The following is a 16,129-nucleotide window of genomic DNA, read 5'->3' as shown; positions in this document are numbered from 1 at the left end:
GAATAGGCCACAAATACAGCAAAATAATCTCAAAATCTTGACATAACACTCTAAGGGGCATTCCTAGATATAATTACAACTTTTCAAACTAAAAAGATGAAACCACATGGGTGCTTTTCACTCCTTCCTCCAGGATCGTGATCTAACACTTCTGCATAAATATGGTTTGGCCTGGCAGAAAAGAAATTCTTTCCCTGATCTATGAAAACCTTCCTCCACAATCCTGAGAATTTATCTAAAAAGGTAGCATTCCCAGCGCAGCTCTACAAGGTCATCAGACTACATTACAAACTTATTAATGATGCTTACAAGTGGGTAACTTCTTCAGCAAGCAGTAAGCCTAAAACAAAACATCCTAGTCTATTTTGAAGCCTATATGGCAGTGTCATCGTGGCCTCCTTAGATTAGATTCAAATCCAAAGATCTCAAAACATTTCAGGAAGTATTTGGCAAAATTCATAAAATAGGCAAAGACATATTCCAGTGAGGCAGAGGGCTTGGAACGGTTGAACAGGAATAAATGTCTGGAGAGACGGTGACGTATTACAGATTTCTCAACATGGGGCCTGCCTACACACACACCTTTCTGAAACAGTGCTTCTGAATATCTGAATATAAAAATCTCAGCTGCAAAAAACGAGAAAAAATAAAGCCACAGGAACCTATGAGCCCAGGCTTTCTGTGCAGTCTGTCACAATGCTAAATTCAAGTTGTGCGTAGTGCACTACCAATAAAAGAAATCATAAAGGCAAAACTGTGTTTGCATTTAGTAATGAATCACACAGTCTTCCACTGCATTTATTTACTAGAGAACCAGCTCTATTTGATGAACCAGATCAAGAAGTCAGAACTGCCTTTTGTGACTAGAGTATCATGCTCCTATCAAGTTGCCTGAACAATTCATCAACATTCTATAATGCAAAAGCCTTTTAAATATGTATGTATACTCTCTGACCAAGCATTTCCACATCTAAAAATTTATAGGGAACCCTGGGTGGCGCAGCGGTTTGGCGCCTGCCTTTGGCCCAGGGCGCGATCCTGGAGACCCGGGATCGAGTCCCACGTCGGGCTCCCGGTGCATGGAGCCTGCTTCTCCCTCTGCCTATGTCTCTGCCTCTCTCTCTCTCTGTGTGACTATCATAAATAAATAAAAATTTTTAAAAAAATGGTTCATTAAAAAAAATAAAAATAAATAAAAATTTATACTCAGGAAAAGAGATATAGATGTACACAAAAGAAACTTCAGTGAATAAAAAAATTATGAACACACTTAGTGGCCAACAATAGGCAACTGACTTGAACTATGTACAACCAGTTACATGCAATGCAGACATGAAAATACTACCCTATTTTATACATCTATATGCCTCTGTACATACATGTGAACAAATACATGTACATGCAAACTTGTGAATGCACATGTGTCTGAGAACATGACACATATGGGCACAGTGGATGTATAAATGTATACATGTGCACATATGCACAAAATGTGTACAAGTAAAACCAGGGGGCTCGTGGAATGGTACATGTGTACAAAGATGTGCCTGTATATATATCCATGGATACATGAGAAAATATATATGCACATATATATATGCTAATGCACATGCCTATATTTGGAACATGAGCCTGTGTTTTAAGTAGGTGAGTGTGTATTTATCCTTGTAATCACTACTTAGAGGCTGTGACCTTGAGCAAGTTAATGAGCCTCTTGGAGTCTTGACTTTGTCATCTATACAATAATACCAAACCTTGCCTCATGGGAGTTCCATGAGGATTAGGGAAATAATGGATGTAAAGTCCTCAGTACCGTGATTGGCACATAGTAAATGCTCAGTCAATATTAGCTTTCCTTATCTGTACACATGTATACTGATTTATATTTATGTATATTTACATACCTATAAGTCCACAAAGATACACATCAAAATACTAATTTTGGTTACCTATGGGTGATAAATTTTTACTGTGGGTTTTTTTTTGGGGGGGGTAGCTTTCATATTTTGCAATTTTTCTAGGAAGATTATTTTTTTCATGCTGTTTTTTGGAGGTTATTTCTTCAACATAATGATTTTCAAAAATAAAATAAAGATGACCTGTCCCTGACACACCTCAATTCTGCATATTTAAAGCTGTTAAATATAAATATTACACCAAGGAATACATAGTTTTGATACTCCACCAAATTTTTTGTATTCCAGCAATATGTCAGCATTACCTAATAGCTCAAGAAGATGGCAGTACAAAGAAAAGCCACAGCTTTTTCCTTGTTTGCCTTTTACAAAACAGGATGAAAAGAATGAATTAGATCACAGTGTGGGGTACAAGTGATTTTTGAACACTCTGGTGACAGTTAAGTGACATCTGTCATTTGTATTTTATTAAAGCAGGGAGAAACCCTCACCCAAGGTCATACAAAAAAAAAAAAAAAAAAAGCATGTGCCAGACCACAGGCTGTGAGAGATCTGAGGACTAAACTGCATTGCCACGGTCTGGGCATGTTTATGAAACCAAGAAGCTAAATTCTTAACCAGTCATTTCAGAAGTCCGGCTGGAGGAGGGAGGAAATTACTACACAGGGCTGATGACAGCAAAACAAACTGGTAACTGGCTGCACTGAGTTAATCTAGATGTTTTAATCAGACTGGTTTTCGTTATTTCTGAAATACAAAGCTGTAGATCATCAATGATAGGGCATCTAATTTCATAAAAGCACGACTGATATTTGTATGCAAATTATACCAAGAAACATCTGATAGGACAAAACGCAAACAGTTATCAGCGGTTCCAATCAACACCAGTTCCTACCTGGCTTAATTCCCACAATTAAGATGTGTTAGGTTAAACAGCACTAAAAATCCTGCAGATGGTCTCTGAATTTCCGAGGGGAGCCCAGCTAGTAGAACAAGCAGCTCTTTTCCCTAGGGCCTCAATTTATAAATTATAACCGGGATAATACTCCAATCAATCCCTATACATTTCCTCCCCAGCCATGCTATTAAATCTCCTTAAACGTCATTTCCAAGCTTTTAAAACACACACCCAGGCACACGCCCTGCAGCCTTCAGCGAGCTCACGACGTTCCGGGGCACTGCCCCAGCTAAACAGCGCCTTTCCCAGACCTACTGCAAACTGCAGACTTGCCTCTCGTCTCATTTTTGACTTTTGTCTTAAAACAGAGGCGCGGGGGAGGGGAGGAGGGGGATGGGTTTCGACAAACAGACTAGGCTCTGAAACCCCCGAGCAATCGCATCTCGTCACGGGGAGCTGTCGGCCGCAGTGGCAGCGATTTTAATCTTTTCTCTCCACCCAGTTTCCTTTTCCATCTCACGCTTCATCGCCTTCTTTCTCTTCTTCCCCATGACATCAAACCAGAGGTGCAGAAAGGGAAACTGCATGCCCCCGCGTGGGCGCCGCCCCGAGGGTCGCGGGCTCCGACTCGGCGGCCCGCCCGCCGCGAGAAGTGCGGGGCGACGCCGCGGGCCGGAGGTTTTCCGCCGCCCGGGTGCCGCCCCGGGTCGCGGAGGGCCGGGCCGGGCCGGGCCCGCGGCGGCCTCGACTCCGAGCCCGCGGCCCGCCCAGGCCCGCCAAGCCGCGGCGTCGCGTCGGCCACAGGCCGGGCCGGAGACGCCAGAAGTGGCCGGCGGGCAGGGGGGCGGGCCGGGGGCGGCGGGGGCCGGGGGGCCGGGGGGCCGGGGGCCGGGGGCCGGGCCGGACTCGGCGCTGCTCACCTGCTGGTACCGGCTGCCGCAGGCCGGCTCCACCGCCGCCAGCGCCGCCAACGCCAACGCCATGGCGCAGCCGGCCGCAGAGGAGGAAGGCGGGCGAGCGGGCGAGCGAGCTCTAGGGGCGCGGGCGCTGCGGCCTGGGAGCGCGGGGAGGCCGAGGGGACGCGCCTCGCGTGGGTCTCGGTGGCCGCCGCCGCTTCCAGGCAAGCCGCCCTCCTCGGGTTGTGAGCGCCGCCGCCGCCGAGGCTCCGACGCGGCCCCTGGGGAGGAGGCGGGGACGCCGCCGACGACGCTGCGCCGCCGCCCCGCCCCGCCCCCGCCGCGCGCCCGGGCCCGGCCTCGGCCTCGCCCCGCCGAGCCGCCGCCCGGGGTGGGGTCCGGCCGGCGTCCCGCGCGCCGAGCTGCGGCCCGAGCGAGCCCCGCGCCTTCCCCGAGCGCTCTCCTCTAGCCCTCCCCACACCGCGACGTGGGGCCGCGGCCCGGCGGAGGAGGCCGTCGGCGCCCGGGGAGGCTGACACCCCGGCACGGCCGCGACCGGGGCTCCCTGGGACCGCTGCACCCGCTCGGTTCTCGTCCAAGCCCCGGCTTGTCTGCCGTCGTCCTAGATCAGGGGACTGCCAACCGGTCCGGTGGCGGTGGAAAGCAGAAGAAATTCATGTTTCATTGTGCATAAATGAAGTCTTACCGGAGCACAGCCGTTCGTTCCCATGTTGGGTACGGCCAGCAATCCCTAAAATACTTACTCTCTGACCCATTACAGAAGAGTTTCCTGACACTACACCCTCCAGAACTCCTTTGGTAAAGATCTCAAACAAGCACTACTTAGGATGGATGATGATAACAGCATTCTCCTTTTTGTGCAGCCCTTTAGTATTCTAACAGCCTCATCTGTGGATAAGACATGTTATTTCCATGTATGCATGCATGTAAATAAATCCACCCGGCCTGGAGCCCAACTCGGCTTGAACTCACAACCCTGAGATCAAGATCGCAGCTGAAATCAGGAGTTGGGCTCTTAACCCACCGAGCCACCGAGGAGCCAGGACATGATACTTTTCTGAACCAAAAGCTCTCTGAGGAGGTGACATGGAAGGCCAGACTCCAAAGATTCAGCCCTGCTGAGAGCTGAGAACACGTGCAAAGGCTGTGAGGGAGCCACAGGTTGCTTTGCGGAAGGACTGGAAGAGGCAGGCAGGACTGCCCTAGGGGAGATACAATAACCAATGTTTCCCAAAAGAGGAAATTAAGCTTGAAGAAATTAAATATCTTGCCCAAGAACACAGAGCTAGGGAGGGGAAACCTGGAATGTAAACCAATGAAACCAGCATTGTTAACTATTATCGTGCAACTAAATTATAAACTCTGTGAGGAGGAAAGTATGTCTCTCTTAAATATTTTTATATATCCCGCAGCATCCAGCGCAGCATGGCTATACAGCAGGCATGTGAGGTCTGCTGTTTCCTTCTGTCATACCCAGCCACCTGGAATTGCTTCTACCCACATGTCCAACCCAGAAAAACCTGAGTTTTTGAAGCTTGTTGCAATTCCTCTTTCTTCTTGATTGCCTTTCCGAGTGAATAGTCTAGGGTTGGCATTAGTATGATTATTGTTTTAGCTTCTAATTTTCAAGCTTAGGTGACTACATATTTTTGAACAGAGCTGTGTTTTTAAACTACCCTGAGGTTTCTACATGTACGAGCCAACTGTAATCCATAAAGATTCTAGATCTTTATCTTCCTCACTTTAAGATCTCTACCGGTTTCCAATCTCCTACAGGTCTGTCCCAATATCCAAGTGTTAACCTCTCATATTCACACTTTGGGGGAGTGGGCAAATCCAGCAAGATGCCAGTCTGAGAATCTCAAAGTGGTACACTCCTTACTCTGTCTCATAGCTGTTTTTAATTCAGAGAAACAACTTTTAGGTGTAATAAGGTACAGTGAATCATTCTATACAAAATGTCCTACTTCATGGTCTTACATAAGGAAAAAAGTGTTTCATTTGAAATGCTTTAAAATCTCACCAACAGAAAGTAGAAATCCAGATTTCTTTGCCCAGATTATCTAAATTTACACGTAAGAAGGAATAAAAAAGATGTCTGTGCTGCCGCATATGGCTATTGGTGCAACAGCTGCCATCTTTACGCATGTCTACGGCGTGGTGACGTTTGTGGAAAAGATGTTGCTACCCTGCCCGTCTACTTCTTTCCTAAATTATTTTCTCCCTCAACAGCGATACACTCCCTGGATATGAACATAATATAAATACTGGGCTTTCTCACTGAAATATTTTCTCTCAAAAGAAAAAAAAAAAGTCCAGCTTCCAATCTCCCTTTCCTAATCCTTTTGCTGGTACCCTGAACCAAAATGTCTTGTGTTAACAGTGAAGTCTTGGTCTTTTTTTTTTCCCTCTGAGTTCCCCCCACAGCCTTTAATAAGTAAATGGAGATGATTTGTGTTGATTCAATGGATGGGTAAATTGGGAAGTTGAGAAACTGAGTCAGTGCTGTATAAGGTCTCCAGTTGGCAAGCAAACTGTACAGTGAAGGGGAAAACTGAATTTCTGACTCATGGATCCGTGCCTGCTGCAAGCCAAGCAGACAGAAAAGATAATCCAAGGCTATAAAAATTGCACTCTTTGGCTTCATCTGGAGATGTTGTCAAAGAGAGTTTCCACAGAGAAAGTTATTAATTTCAGATTGCTGCACTTAGAAACTATTTCCCCACAGAATGGCAGTAATATTTTCCATGTGCAATATTTTTTATGTGAATTGCTGACTCTGAATCATCCATCCTGAGAGAGAAGAGAAATATTATGGACAAGTAAGAACATACCTCACGTCTGTTTCTCTACCGGAACCCCCACCCTCCCAGATTTAGATAAAAATCTCCTCCAGAAGAGATGTGGTCTTCTGTCTTTCACATCCACCTGAGGCCTGTCCTAGGCAGTACCGAGCTCAATAAGTAACAGAGAAGGGTTTGTTAAACTTTAAACAAAGCACCATTGGTCTAATATCTCATTTCAGGCCTTGAATATCTCCAGCTAGTCTTTACAGGGCTCCAACTGAACTCATGAGTTTTCATTTCCACTTACTTATTCCTTCTTTTAGTTCTCATTACATTACTATGAGTTTCTTTAAAGACAAAGGTATTATCTTCATATTACAAATAAGGAAATTATCCTCTGACAATTACTACTGTTTCTGAGCACCTTCCAGTTCTTTGACTCCTCCAGAGATCTCCTCCTTAATCCTCATAACAAACCCAATCTGCTGGTAAAGAGATTCAGGAGATAGACATCACCTGCTTAGCTAGTGATGGTAAAACCAGAATGCAAACTTCAACCTGTCTGATAACAGAAGTAGAGGCCTGCTCCGTATGTAGAGGAGAGTATAAGACATAGAAGAACCAGTCTCATCCTTGGAGTCCTTGCAGTGAAATAGGAAAGATAGGGAACACATTTTCAAGCCATTTTTTCAAAATATAAAAATGACAAGTTACTTACAGCTTTCTTGGGCTACGTTAACTAGAGATGGTGAAGAGAATTATGTGATCATGTGTGATTATCAGGTAAGGATTGAAGAGAAAGGGTTTTGAATGAGAAAAAGGCTTTGTGGGATGCCTGGGTGGCTCAGCAGTTTAGCATCTGCCTTTGGCTCAGGGCGGGATCCCAGGATCCTGGGATAGAGTCTCCCCACAGGGAGCCTGCTTCTCTCTCTGCCTGTGTCTCTACCTCTCTCTCTGTATCTCTCATGAATAAATAAATACAATCTTTAAAAAAAAAAAAAAAAAAAGGCTTGCCATGATGAGAGGAGGGGAAGGCACACCAAGTCATGAGTATGCTTGCACAAAAGCTTAAAACAGGTCAGCAACTTTTGTGTGCCACACGTTTTCTGTCACAACTACATTACTTTGCCATTGTATCATCAACACAGCCATAGACAATATTGAGCAAATTGGCATGGCTGTGTTCCAACAGCACTTTATTTATGGACACTGAAATTTGAATTTCTTATTTTCACATGTCATGAAATATTATGTTTCTTTTGATTTTTTTCAACTATATAAGAATGTAAAAATTATGGTTAACTCCCAGATCATACAAAAACAGGTAGCAAGCTGGACCCCAGGTAGTAGTTTGCACACCCCTAGCTTCCTAGCAGGACAAAAGAAGTTTATGTACTAAGAGCTTGAGGATGAATTTTAAACCACGCAGTAATGCAGAAGGCCTAATAGAGAGGGAAGGGAAAGAGAGAAGAGGATAGGAATTTATAAAAGATCTTTAAATACAAATGGCTTCTGCAAAAAAGTAAGTCAGAGGAAAAGTGTTAGTCAGTTAGGGATCCATCATGGGATTCCTGATTCTTTGGCTTTTCTTCTTGCCCCTGCAATGCAACAAATATTAGTTGAGCGTCAGTATGGGCAATTTGCTATGGCTTTCTGCCTAAAACATGAAACTACAAAAGAATAGTTCCTCATTTATTCTTCAAAACGAAATTAAGAAATGCCAAGAGTGGGTATTTAACATATCGTAAGATTTGGTATGTTATGTCTTTATTTTTATTTTTATTCATTTCCAATTATTTATTAATTTCACTTGTGATTTCTTAGACCCATTGGTTAGATAACACTGGTGTAATTTTGACTTATCTATGCATTCCCCAAATTTCTTTCTGTCATTGATTGCTAATTTCATTTCATTGTGATTGGGAAACATCATTCAAGTCTTCTATTTCCTTGTTGATCTTCTGGCTAGTCCTAACCATTATTGAAAGTGGATTGTTGAAGTCTCCCACCTGTAAGTGTAGAATTGTCTATTTCTTCCTTCATTGATGTCAGTTTTGCTTCAGAGAGTTAAGTGATTTACTGTTTATACACATGTACTATACAAATACATTTATAGTACTTATTTTATACACTGCCTAAATCCAAAATGGATTTAAATGATTGCAGAATAGCAAAGGAATCATAGATTAGAGGAAGATGAGAAAGAAAAGGCAAAACAAAAATAGCAACAGAAATAAACCTTGCCTTCTTGTTCACTATTATCTCCATATGAACAGAGCCTGGCATATAATAGACCTTTGTAGGATTAAAATCAGGAATGAGTTTAACACAAAAATGAAGTTATACATGTTACAAGGGCACCAAAAATTTGGCATCCAATAAAGTGGAGACCTGATTGGTTATACAACTGATAGGGAACCTGAGCTAAATAAAACAGGATACCAAGAACAATAGAGAAATTTATTCTAAGAATCGTCAGTAACACTTAATTATAAAGATGCTGGACTGACCCCTCTGTCCTAAATAGAATACATGCTTTAAGTTTTGGGGGAATCCCCCCCTGCCAGGAGAGATACTGCACCGTGGTCTACCATGTATTGACTGCCACACTTGATTGTGTAAATTGTGCATTGACACAGTCGAGGGATAGCCAGGCCATTTTGGTCTAGGCAAGTGACACGCATCACCTGATTTGGGCAATATACAACCTATGCAATCACAGGAGGCATCGCCATAAAATATTTAAGGGTTCCCACCCCTGATAAATGGTTCACAATATATTTAGGGGTGTTGTGGGTGGCAAAAGAATGAGGAATGAAGAACAGCGGAGGGTCCACAAGGAAATCAAGCATCTGATTCTTATCTTTGGACCCAGTGAACCAACCAATTTCTTTAACCAAGTGCCTTGAATACAAGAGCAAGGTCAGTAGAGAAAGCGCTTAACCCTCTGCCCCTCAGGCTGATTCCAAGATAAGAAAAGGGTTTCTTGGGGCACCTGGGTGGCTCAGCGGTTGAGCATCTGCTTCAGCTTGGGTCACGATCCTAGGGTCCTGGGATCAGTCCTACATCGGGCTCCCCACAGGGAGCTTGCTTCTCCCTCTGCCTGTGTCACTGCCTCTCTCTGTGTGTCTCTCATGAATAAAATCTTTTTCTTTTAAGATTTTATTTATTTATTCATGAGACACACACACACACAGAGCGGGGGGGGCAGGCTGAGGGAGAAGCAGGCTCCATACAGGGAGCCTGACATGGGACTTGATCCCAGGTCTCCAGGATCACGCCCCAGGCTGAAGGTGGCACCAAACCGCTGAGCCACTGGTGCTGCCCATAAAAAAAATCCTTAAAAGAAAAGGGATGACTGGATGGTTCAGTGGTTGAGCGTCTGCCTTTGGCTCAGGGCATGATCCTGGTATCCAGGATCAAGTCCCACATCAGGTAAAATAAAATAAATAAAAGGGTTTCTCACATTTCCCGAGTGGGTTAATCTCCCTGTGTTCAGGGAGTATTGTAAGAAACAGGATGGCACCAGGGAAATACTAAAGCTAAGAGATGTGCACTGCCTGCGGTGTGTCAGGGGAGAAACAGCTTGCGCTAATTATGACACTAAAGACGAGCCCGAGCCCCCGCCCCTGCCCCCCTACCTCCCACAGCCCGGGGCTCACCCTCCCCCAGCTCCCCAAGAAGCTGATGTGGGCATGCAGGCTGGTTGCCTACAGGTCTCCAGGGAGACTTAGAGCAGGCCTTAGGCAAAGGACAAGGGAGACTCTCTAGTTCTAAATAAGATTACATGAGGACCAGGAAATCATACCTTAGTTTTAAAGCAGTGTTGAAATCCTGGCCAAATTATTCAGGAGCTCCTCTAACGCTATCCCTGTGTGGGACTCTCCTCCACTCACATCTTCAGCCACTGAAGCCCCCAGATAGAGCAAAGACAAGCCTGCCTCTGTGCCAAATGCATCCCCTGGAGTCAGCCGTGCTGTGAGAGAGTAATGGTACAAGGTGGGATGGCACCTGGAACGCAGCCTTTCCAGAGCTGATCGTGACAAAACTGAGTTCAATTTTAAATAGTAATTGGCCACCGGCTCAGGGGCTGAATGGAAGTTGTGTTCTTCATTCTTGAAACACCAAACATCCTCTTGCCTGGTCTTTTCTTTACTTGTTAAGCCAGTGTCACTCTGTAAGTAAACATGCCCAATACACAGGCCTACAGGTCATCCAGAACAGCAGCTTAAATTGCCACAGATGTTCCTCACCTTAAAAATCGAAAGATGCATTTTTTAATTGTTCACTGCCCTAAAAACAAGGTGCATCTGATATTACTGCCCTTAACTAAGAACACTAATTACTCACACGTACTGGGCACTTATTTTATGCTAGGGACTATGTCAAACAATATACATTTTTAAATCTTTTCTACTGTTCATAAGAAATACATGAGGCAGAATGTACTTTATTCTCTGGAAGAGGGAAAAAGTTGCATGGAGATAATTATCTTGCCTGTGTGTATTTGTGTGTCATTGAAGATGAGAGCTAAAGGGTTTTTTTTTTTAATTTTTATGATAGAGAGGCAGAGACACAGGCAGAGGGAGAAGCAGGCTCCATGCACCGGGAGCCCGACGTGGGATTCGATCCCGGGTCTCCAGGATCGCGCCCTGGGCCAAAGGCAGGCGCTAAACCGCTGCGCCACCCAGGGATCCCTAAAGGGGTTTTTGAAATCATTTGGTTTGATCCTCCATTTTATGGATGAGGAAACTGAGCTCAGAGAGGTTAAGTCACATGCCTATGATCACACAGCCAGGAGGTGGCAAAGCTGATATGGAACATAAGGTTTCTTCCATCTGTGAACCATACAATCTACCACTCTTAGTTAATACACATCACCTTGGCCTCCTACTCTGAAAGCTCGTGGCCCAGCCTTTTGTAATTTGAGGATCTGTGCCATCCCCAACGCGCTGTCATCATGCAACCAGACTATGGCAAAAGAAAGGGGAGGAGAGTATAGTGCTCTCTCTGCAACCAGTTGATGAAGTAAAACTTCACGACTCAGAACATGCTGGATGGAGCTCTTGGCCTTTCACAACTTTCCCCACAGGAAACCCACCAGGTTCTTGGTTACCTTTCGAGTGTTTTGTGGGTGGCACAGAACACATTCAAAAATAGATCTGTCTCCAGCTCTCCCAGAAGAGACTTACAGCCTAAAAATGTCACTCCCTCTCCCTTCCAAAACAGACATTACTGCCTGGGGCATAGCCCTTCCTTCCCAACCTGGCAGCTGCCTAAGGATAAGCTTTCCTCCCACCTGGAGACTATATTTCCTTCTTGGGGAGGGGAGAGAAGTGCCAACTGTCAGAAAGAAAAAAAAAAAAGAAAGAAAGATCTTACATAGGATCTTTGGCAACAATCGCTCTTCTGAGGCAGACTGATTTCAAGCAAAAAAGTCTAGTTTCTTACCTTCTGAAGACCAGCTAAATGGGACAATGCATGTAAAAGTACTGTGTAACTGCAAATACCAGGAACTGTCCCATACTTTTGCATGTGTTCCCTGAATCTTCAAAATCCAGGGAGCGGAAGGGCCGAATTATCTGGTGATACCTCTGGTGACACAGATTTTCCAGCCACAGAGACCCAGGGAGCCTTCCTGGCCAGGGTTTTCTGTGGGTAACTCCTTGTATGCTGACAGGAGATGGGGATGGCTGCAAAAGCTGCTCTGAGGCTGGGTTCATGCCTGCTATGGGGGCAGGGGTGTAGGGTATGTGAATGAGTCAGAAGGAGCTTCAATCAGCCAGCAGAATTGACGAGAAGGGGAGACAGGGAGACTGTCTGTGGGAGGATCTCCCAATTGAATCTCTGCCACTGGGTTGACCCGGAGTTTGTCTTAATACAAAGATGTGCTTACTAGCTTTGAACCAGGTGCGTGTGATACTTGAGCTCCGTGGAACATCTTGTCATGTTAGAGGTGTTCTCACTTCTTTCATTTTATTCATGCAATCACTCAGTAAATATGTATTTAATTCTTACTCCATGGGCAGCTTTCTCTGTTTTAAAAAATTCTTCTGTTTTCTGCCCATGTATAAAGCCCATGTACAATGAGTACAACTTGGAGGTAAATAAGCTTTGTTTAAAGAAGAAAAGAAGGACCTTTTTCCATTGCATCCCCTCCCTGCCACTCTCCCTGTCCCACACCATAAACTAGAGGTCACTTTGGGGATACTTTCTGTTCCTGGGAACTATGTGCTCCTGGAAGGCACTCATTTCAGGGCTTTGAGTGCTTATAACGGGATGGCCAAAGTCAGAGGAGACGCATACTAAACGTTGTTTCCCACGCACTGGACAGACAGCAATAATCCATCACAACAGTCCCACTGAGGTCAGATGCAGGTAAGAATTCTAACATGGGGCTCTGAGAAATCACTGCTGTGGGTCTGGAGCTGGCAGGTAAAACAGAATCCATCCACCTCCTTTTTCCATTCATGTATTTTTTGCCAAGTTCAAGAGAAGTTCAGGAAAGGAAGAAATGGTCATAGGTGCAGAAAGTGCAGAAGTGGATGGGAAAGATGTCACAGGGGAAGGCCTTTTAGCTTTATCCTGAAGGATCCATCAAATTCGGGTCGGGTGGGTACATAAGGAAGAGGAGGGAGGAAGAATGTTTGCTCTGCAAGTTTTTTGCACTTTTAAAAAATACAGTCAAATCTATGTCTCTCTCTCTTTCTCTCTCTCTTTTTTTAATGACTTCTGGCTTTGATTTAGGAAGATCCTCCTCATCGCCAAGATCATGAAAACATCACCTATATGCTTCTCCTTGTACTTTTCTTTCCTACGTGGACATATTTTATCAAGTTCAGTTTGTTTTGGTGGTAAGGAATATGGTAGGAATGCAAGGTTGGTTTTGTTTTGTTTTTTTAATGGCTAGCTAGATCTCATATCATTTGTGGAATAATCATTTTAAAAGTATCCACCATATACAAAATCTACTTATATACATGTGCTTATTTCTGGAATTCTGATTCTTTTTTTACTCATCTGTTCAAATGTATCTTGTGAGTCCTGCTTTTTAGAAAACTCAATTCACAAAATCCTCATATATTAGAATTAGAATTAAGGAAATAGAATTCTTCAGGCTGCTGCCCTAACCATCCTGAAACGACTCAATTTTTCAAAAGTTTATACACACACACACACATACTTATATACCTTCTTTTTGAGAGAAAGTGCACACATGTGGAAGGGTAGGGAAAGGGAGAGCAAGCTTAAGGAAGCTTGCTGAGTGCAGACCCCAACCCAAGCTCCATTCCAGGACCTGGAGATCAGGACCTGAGCCAAAATCAGGCATCAGGTGCTCAACAGACAGACCCACTAAGGCACCCTATATAGTTTTTTTCTATATAACAACTCTATTGACACATAACTTTCATTCTATACAATGAATCCATTTAAAATGTACAATTCAGGGCTTTTCTAGAAGTTTGCAATGTGCCACAAACAATTTTAGAACAGTTTCCTCACCCCAAACAGAAACTCTGCATCCATTACTAGTCATTCCCCATTTTCTCCCAATCACCCCCCTGCCAGCCCCTGTCAACCACTAATCAACTTGCCATCTCTATTGATTTGCCTAGGTCAGTCATTTCATATAAATAGAATCATATGATGTGTGACCTTGTGTATTTGGCTTATTTTACTTGGTAGAGTTTTTTCAAAACTCATCTCTATTATAGCATGTATATCCATACTTCATTTCTTTTTATTGTTGAATAATCCGTGGTATGGATATCTCATACTTTCTGTACCCATTCACCTTGTGATGGACATTTTGGTCATTTCCACATTTTGGCTGTTATGAATATGTTGCTGTCAACATTCATGTACAAGTTTTTGTGTGAATTATACACTTCTTTTAAAAGGAGCATTATGGAGCTGCTTGGGTGGCTCAGTCAGTTAAGCGTCTACCTTTAGCTCAGCTCATGATCTCAGGGTCCTGGGATCAAGCCCTGCATCAGGCTCCCTGCTCAGCGAGGAGCCTGCTTCTTCTTCTGCCTCTGCCTGCTGCTCCCCCTGCTAGTGTTCTTTCTCTCTCTTTCTCTCAAATAAATAACATATTTTTTTAAAGAAGCATTGTCTTAAGAAAATAAGATAAAATAAAAGAAGCATTATTTTGGGATCCCTGGGTGGCACAGCGGTTTGTGCCTGCCTTTGGCCCAGGGCGCGATCCTGGAGACCTGGGATCGAACCCCACGTCGGGCTCCTGGTGCATGGAGCCTGCTCCTCCCTCTGCCTGTGTCTCTGCCTCTGTGTGTGTGTGTGTGTGTGTGTCTCTCATGAATAAATAAATAAAATCTTAAAAAAAAAGAAATTAAAGTAAAACAGACATAGTTTAACAGACCCTACTCCTCAGCTAGATTCTAAGTTCTTGAGAACAAAGACTGCATCTCTGTTTGTGGTAGGCATATATAAACATACTGTATTTGTTTATTAAAAGAATGAGGGAAGGGCAACTGGGTAGCTCAGTGGTTGAACATCTGCCTTTAGCTCAGGTCGTGGTTGAACATCTGCCTTTAGCTCAGGTCGTGACCCCGGGGAGCTGGGATCGAGTCCCTCATCGGGCTCCCCGCAGGGAGCCTGCTTCTCCCTCTACCTATGTCTATGCCCCTCTTTCTGTGTCTCTCATGAATAAATAAATAAAATTTAAAAAAAAAAAAAAAGAATGAGGGAAGATGTGTCCCAGAATCAGATTTCTAGCCTCTGCCCCACCCACCAGCTGCCACTCTATTGTTTATGATCCCCACCCCCGCCCGAGATCCGGGCTTCACCCAATTCTAAGGGACAGATCAGGATTTATCTAAGGCAGGCATAGTTGGAAGACTTTAGCATTATGAAGGGAGAGGGCCACATCAACTAGAAAACCAAATGGATCCTGTTTGATCACATCCTTGATCTGCCAATTTTGAGAGAAATTTTTTCATACTTTGGACTTTGTACTGAAAAACAAAAACAAACATAAAAGAGTTTAAATATGGGCAGCCCGGGTGGCTCAGCGGTTTAGTGCCGCCTTTGGCCCAGGGCGTGATCCTGGAGATCTGGGATCAAGTCCCACATCGGGCTCCCTGCATGGAGCCTGCTTCTCCCTCTGCCTGTGTCTCTGCCTCTGTGTGTGTGTGTGTGTCTCTCGTGAATAAATAAATAAAATCTTTAGAAAAAAAAAAAAAGAGTTTAAATATTAGATCACATTGACTTGATCAAATCCCAAACATGGCTGTGGAAGTGAACAGATCCTGTCCTCAAACCCTCCTCACAGGGCTCCCTCCTGTCCCCAGGGTGTCCTTTTTTTTTTTTTTAAGATTTTATTTATTCATGAGAGACACACAGAGAGAGGCAGAGACACAGGCAGAGGGAGAAGCAGGCTCCGTGCAGGGAGCCCAATGCGAGACTCGATCCCAGGACCCCGGGATCACACCCTGAGCCAAAGGCAGATGCTCAACCTCTGAGCCACCCAGGCGTCCCCATGGTGTCCTTTTATTGCAGCTCTGGGACAAACAGAATAAGCAGACCTTTCTTTTTTTTTTTTAATGGTTTTTTTTTTTTTTTTTTTTTTTTTTATGATAGTCACAGAGAGAG

At 44.3% G+C, this 16,129-nt stretch overlaps 1 protein-coding gene across 2 annotated transcripts in view; it reads right to left on the bottom strand.

The window, feature by feature from the left end:
• NDFIP1 (Nedd4 family interacting protein 1) overlaps positions 1–3,993 on the bottom strand; it is a 52,165-nt gene extending 48,172 nt beyond the window's left edge. Inside the window, exon 1 of one of the 2 annotated variants that reach the window (XM_025445053.3) lies at positions 3,735–3,993. In XM_025445053.3, the coding sequence (XP_025300838.1) occupies positions 3,735–3,797 (63 nt within the window). In that variant the 5' untranslated portion in view covers positions 3,798–3,993. The remainder of the gene's footprint in view (positions 1–3,734) is intronic. The other variant, XM_035713896.2, reaches the window with a different exon arrangement.
• Positions 3,994–16,129: the final 12,136 nt, after the last annotated feature.

The sequence above is a fragment of the Canis lupus genome, chromosome 2 (genome assembly GCF_003254725.2).
Source record: "Canis lupus dingo isolate Sandy chromosome 2, ASM325472v2, whole genome shotgun sequence".
NCBI lineage: Eukaryota > Metazoa > Chordata > Mammalia > Carnivora > Canidae > Canis > Canis lupus.
Note: the sequence above shows the minus strand (reverse complement) of the source record. Positions and strands in the feature narration are given on the sequence as shown.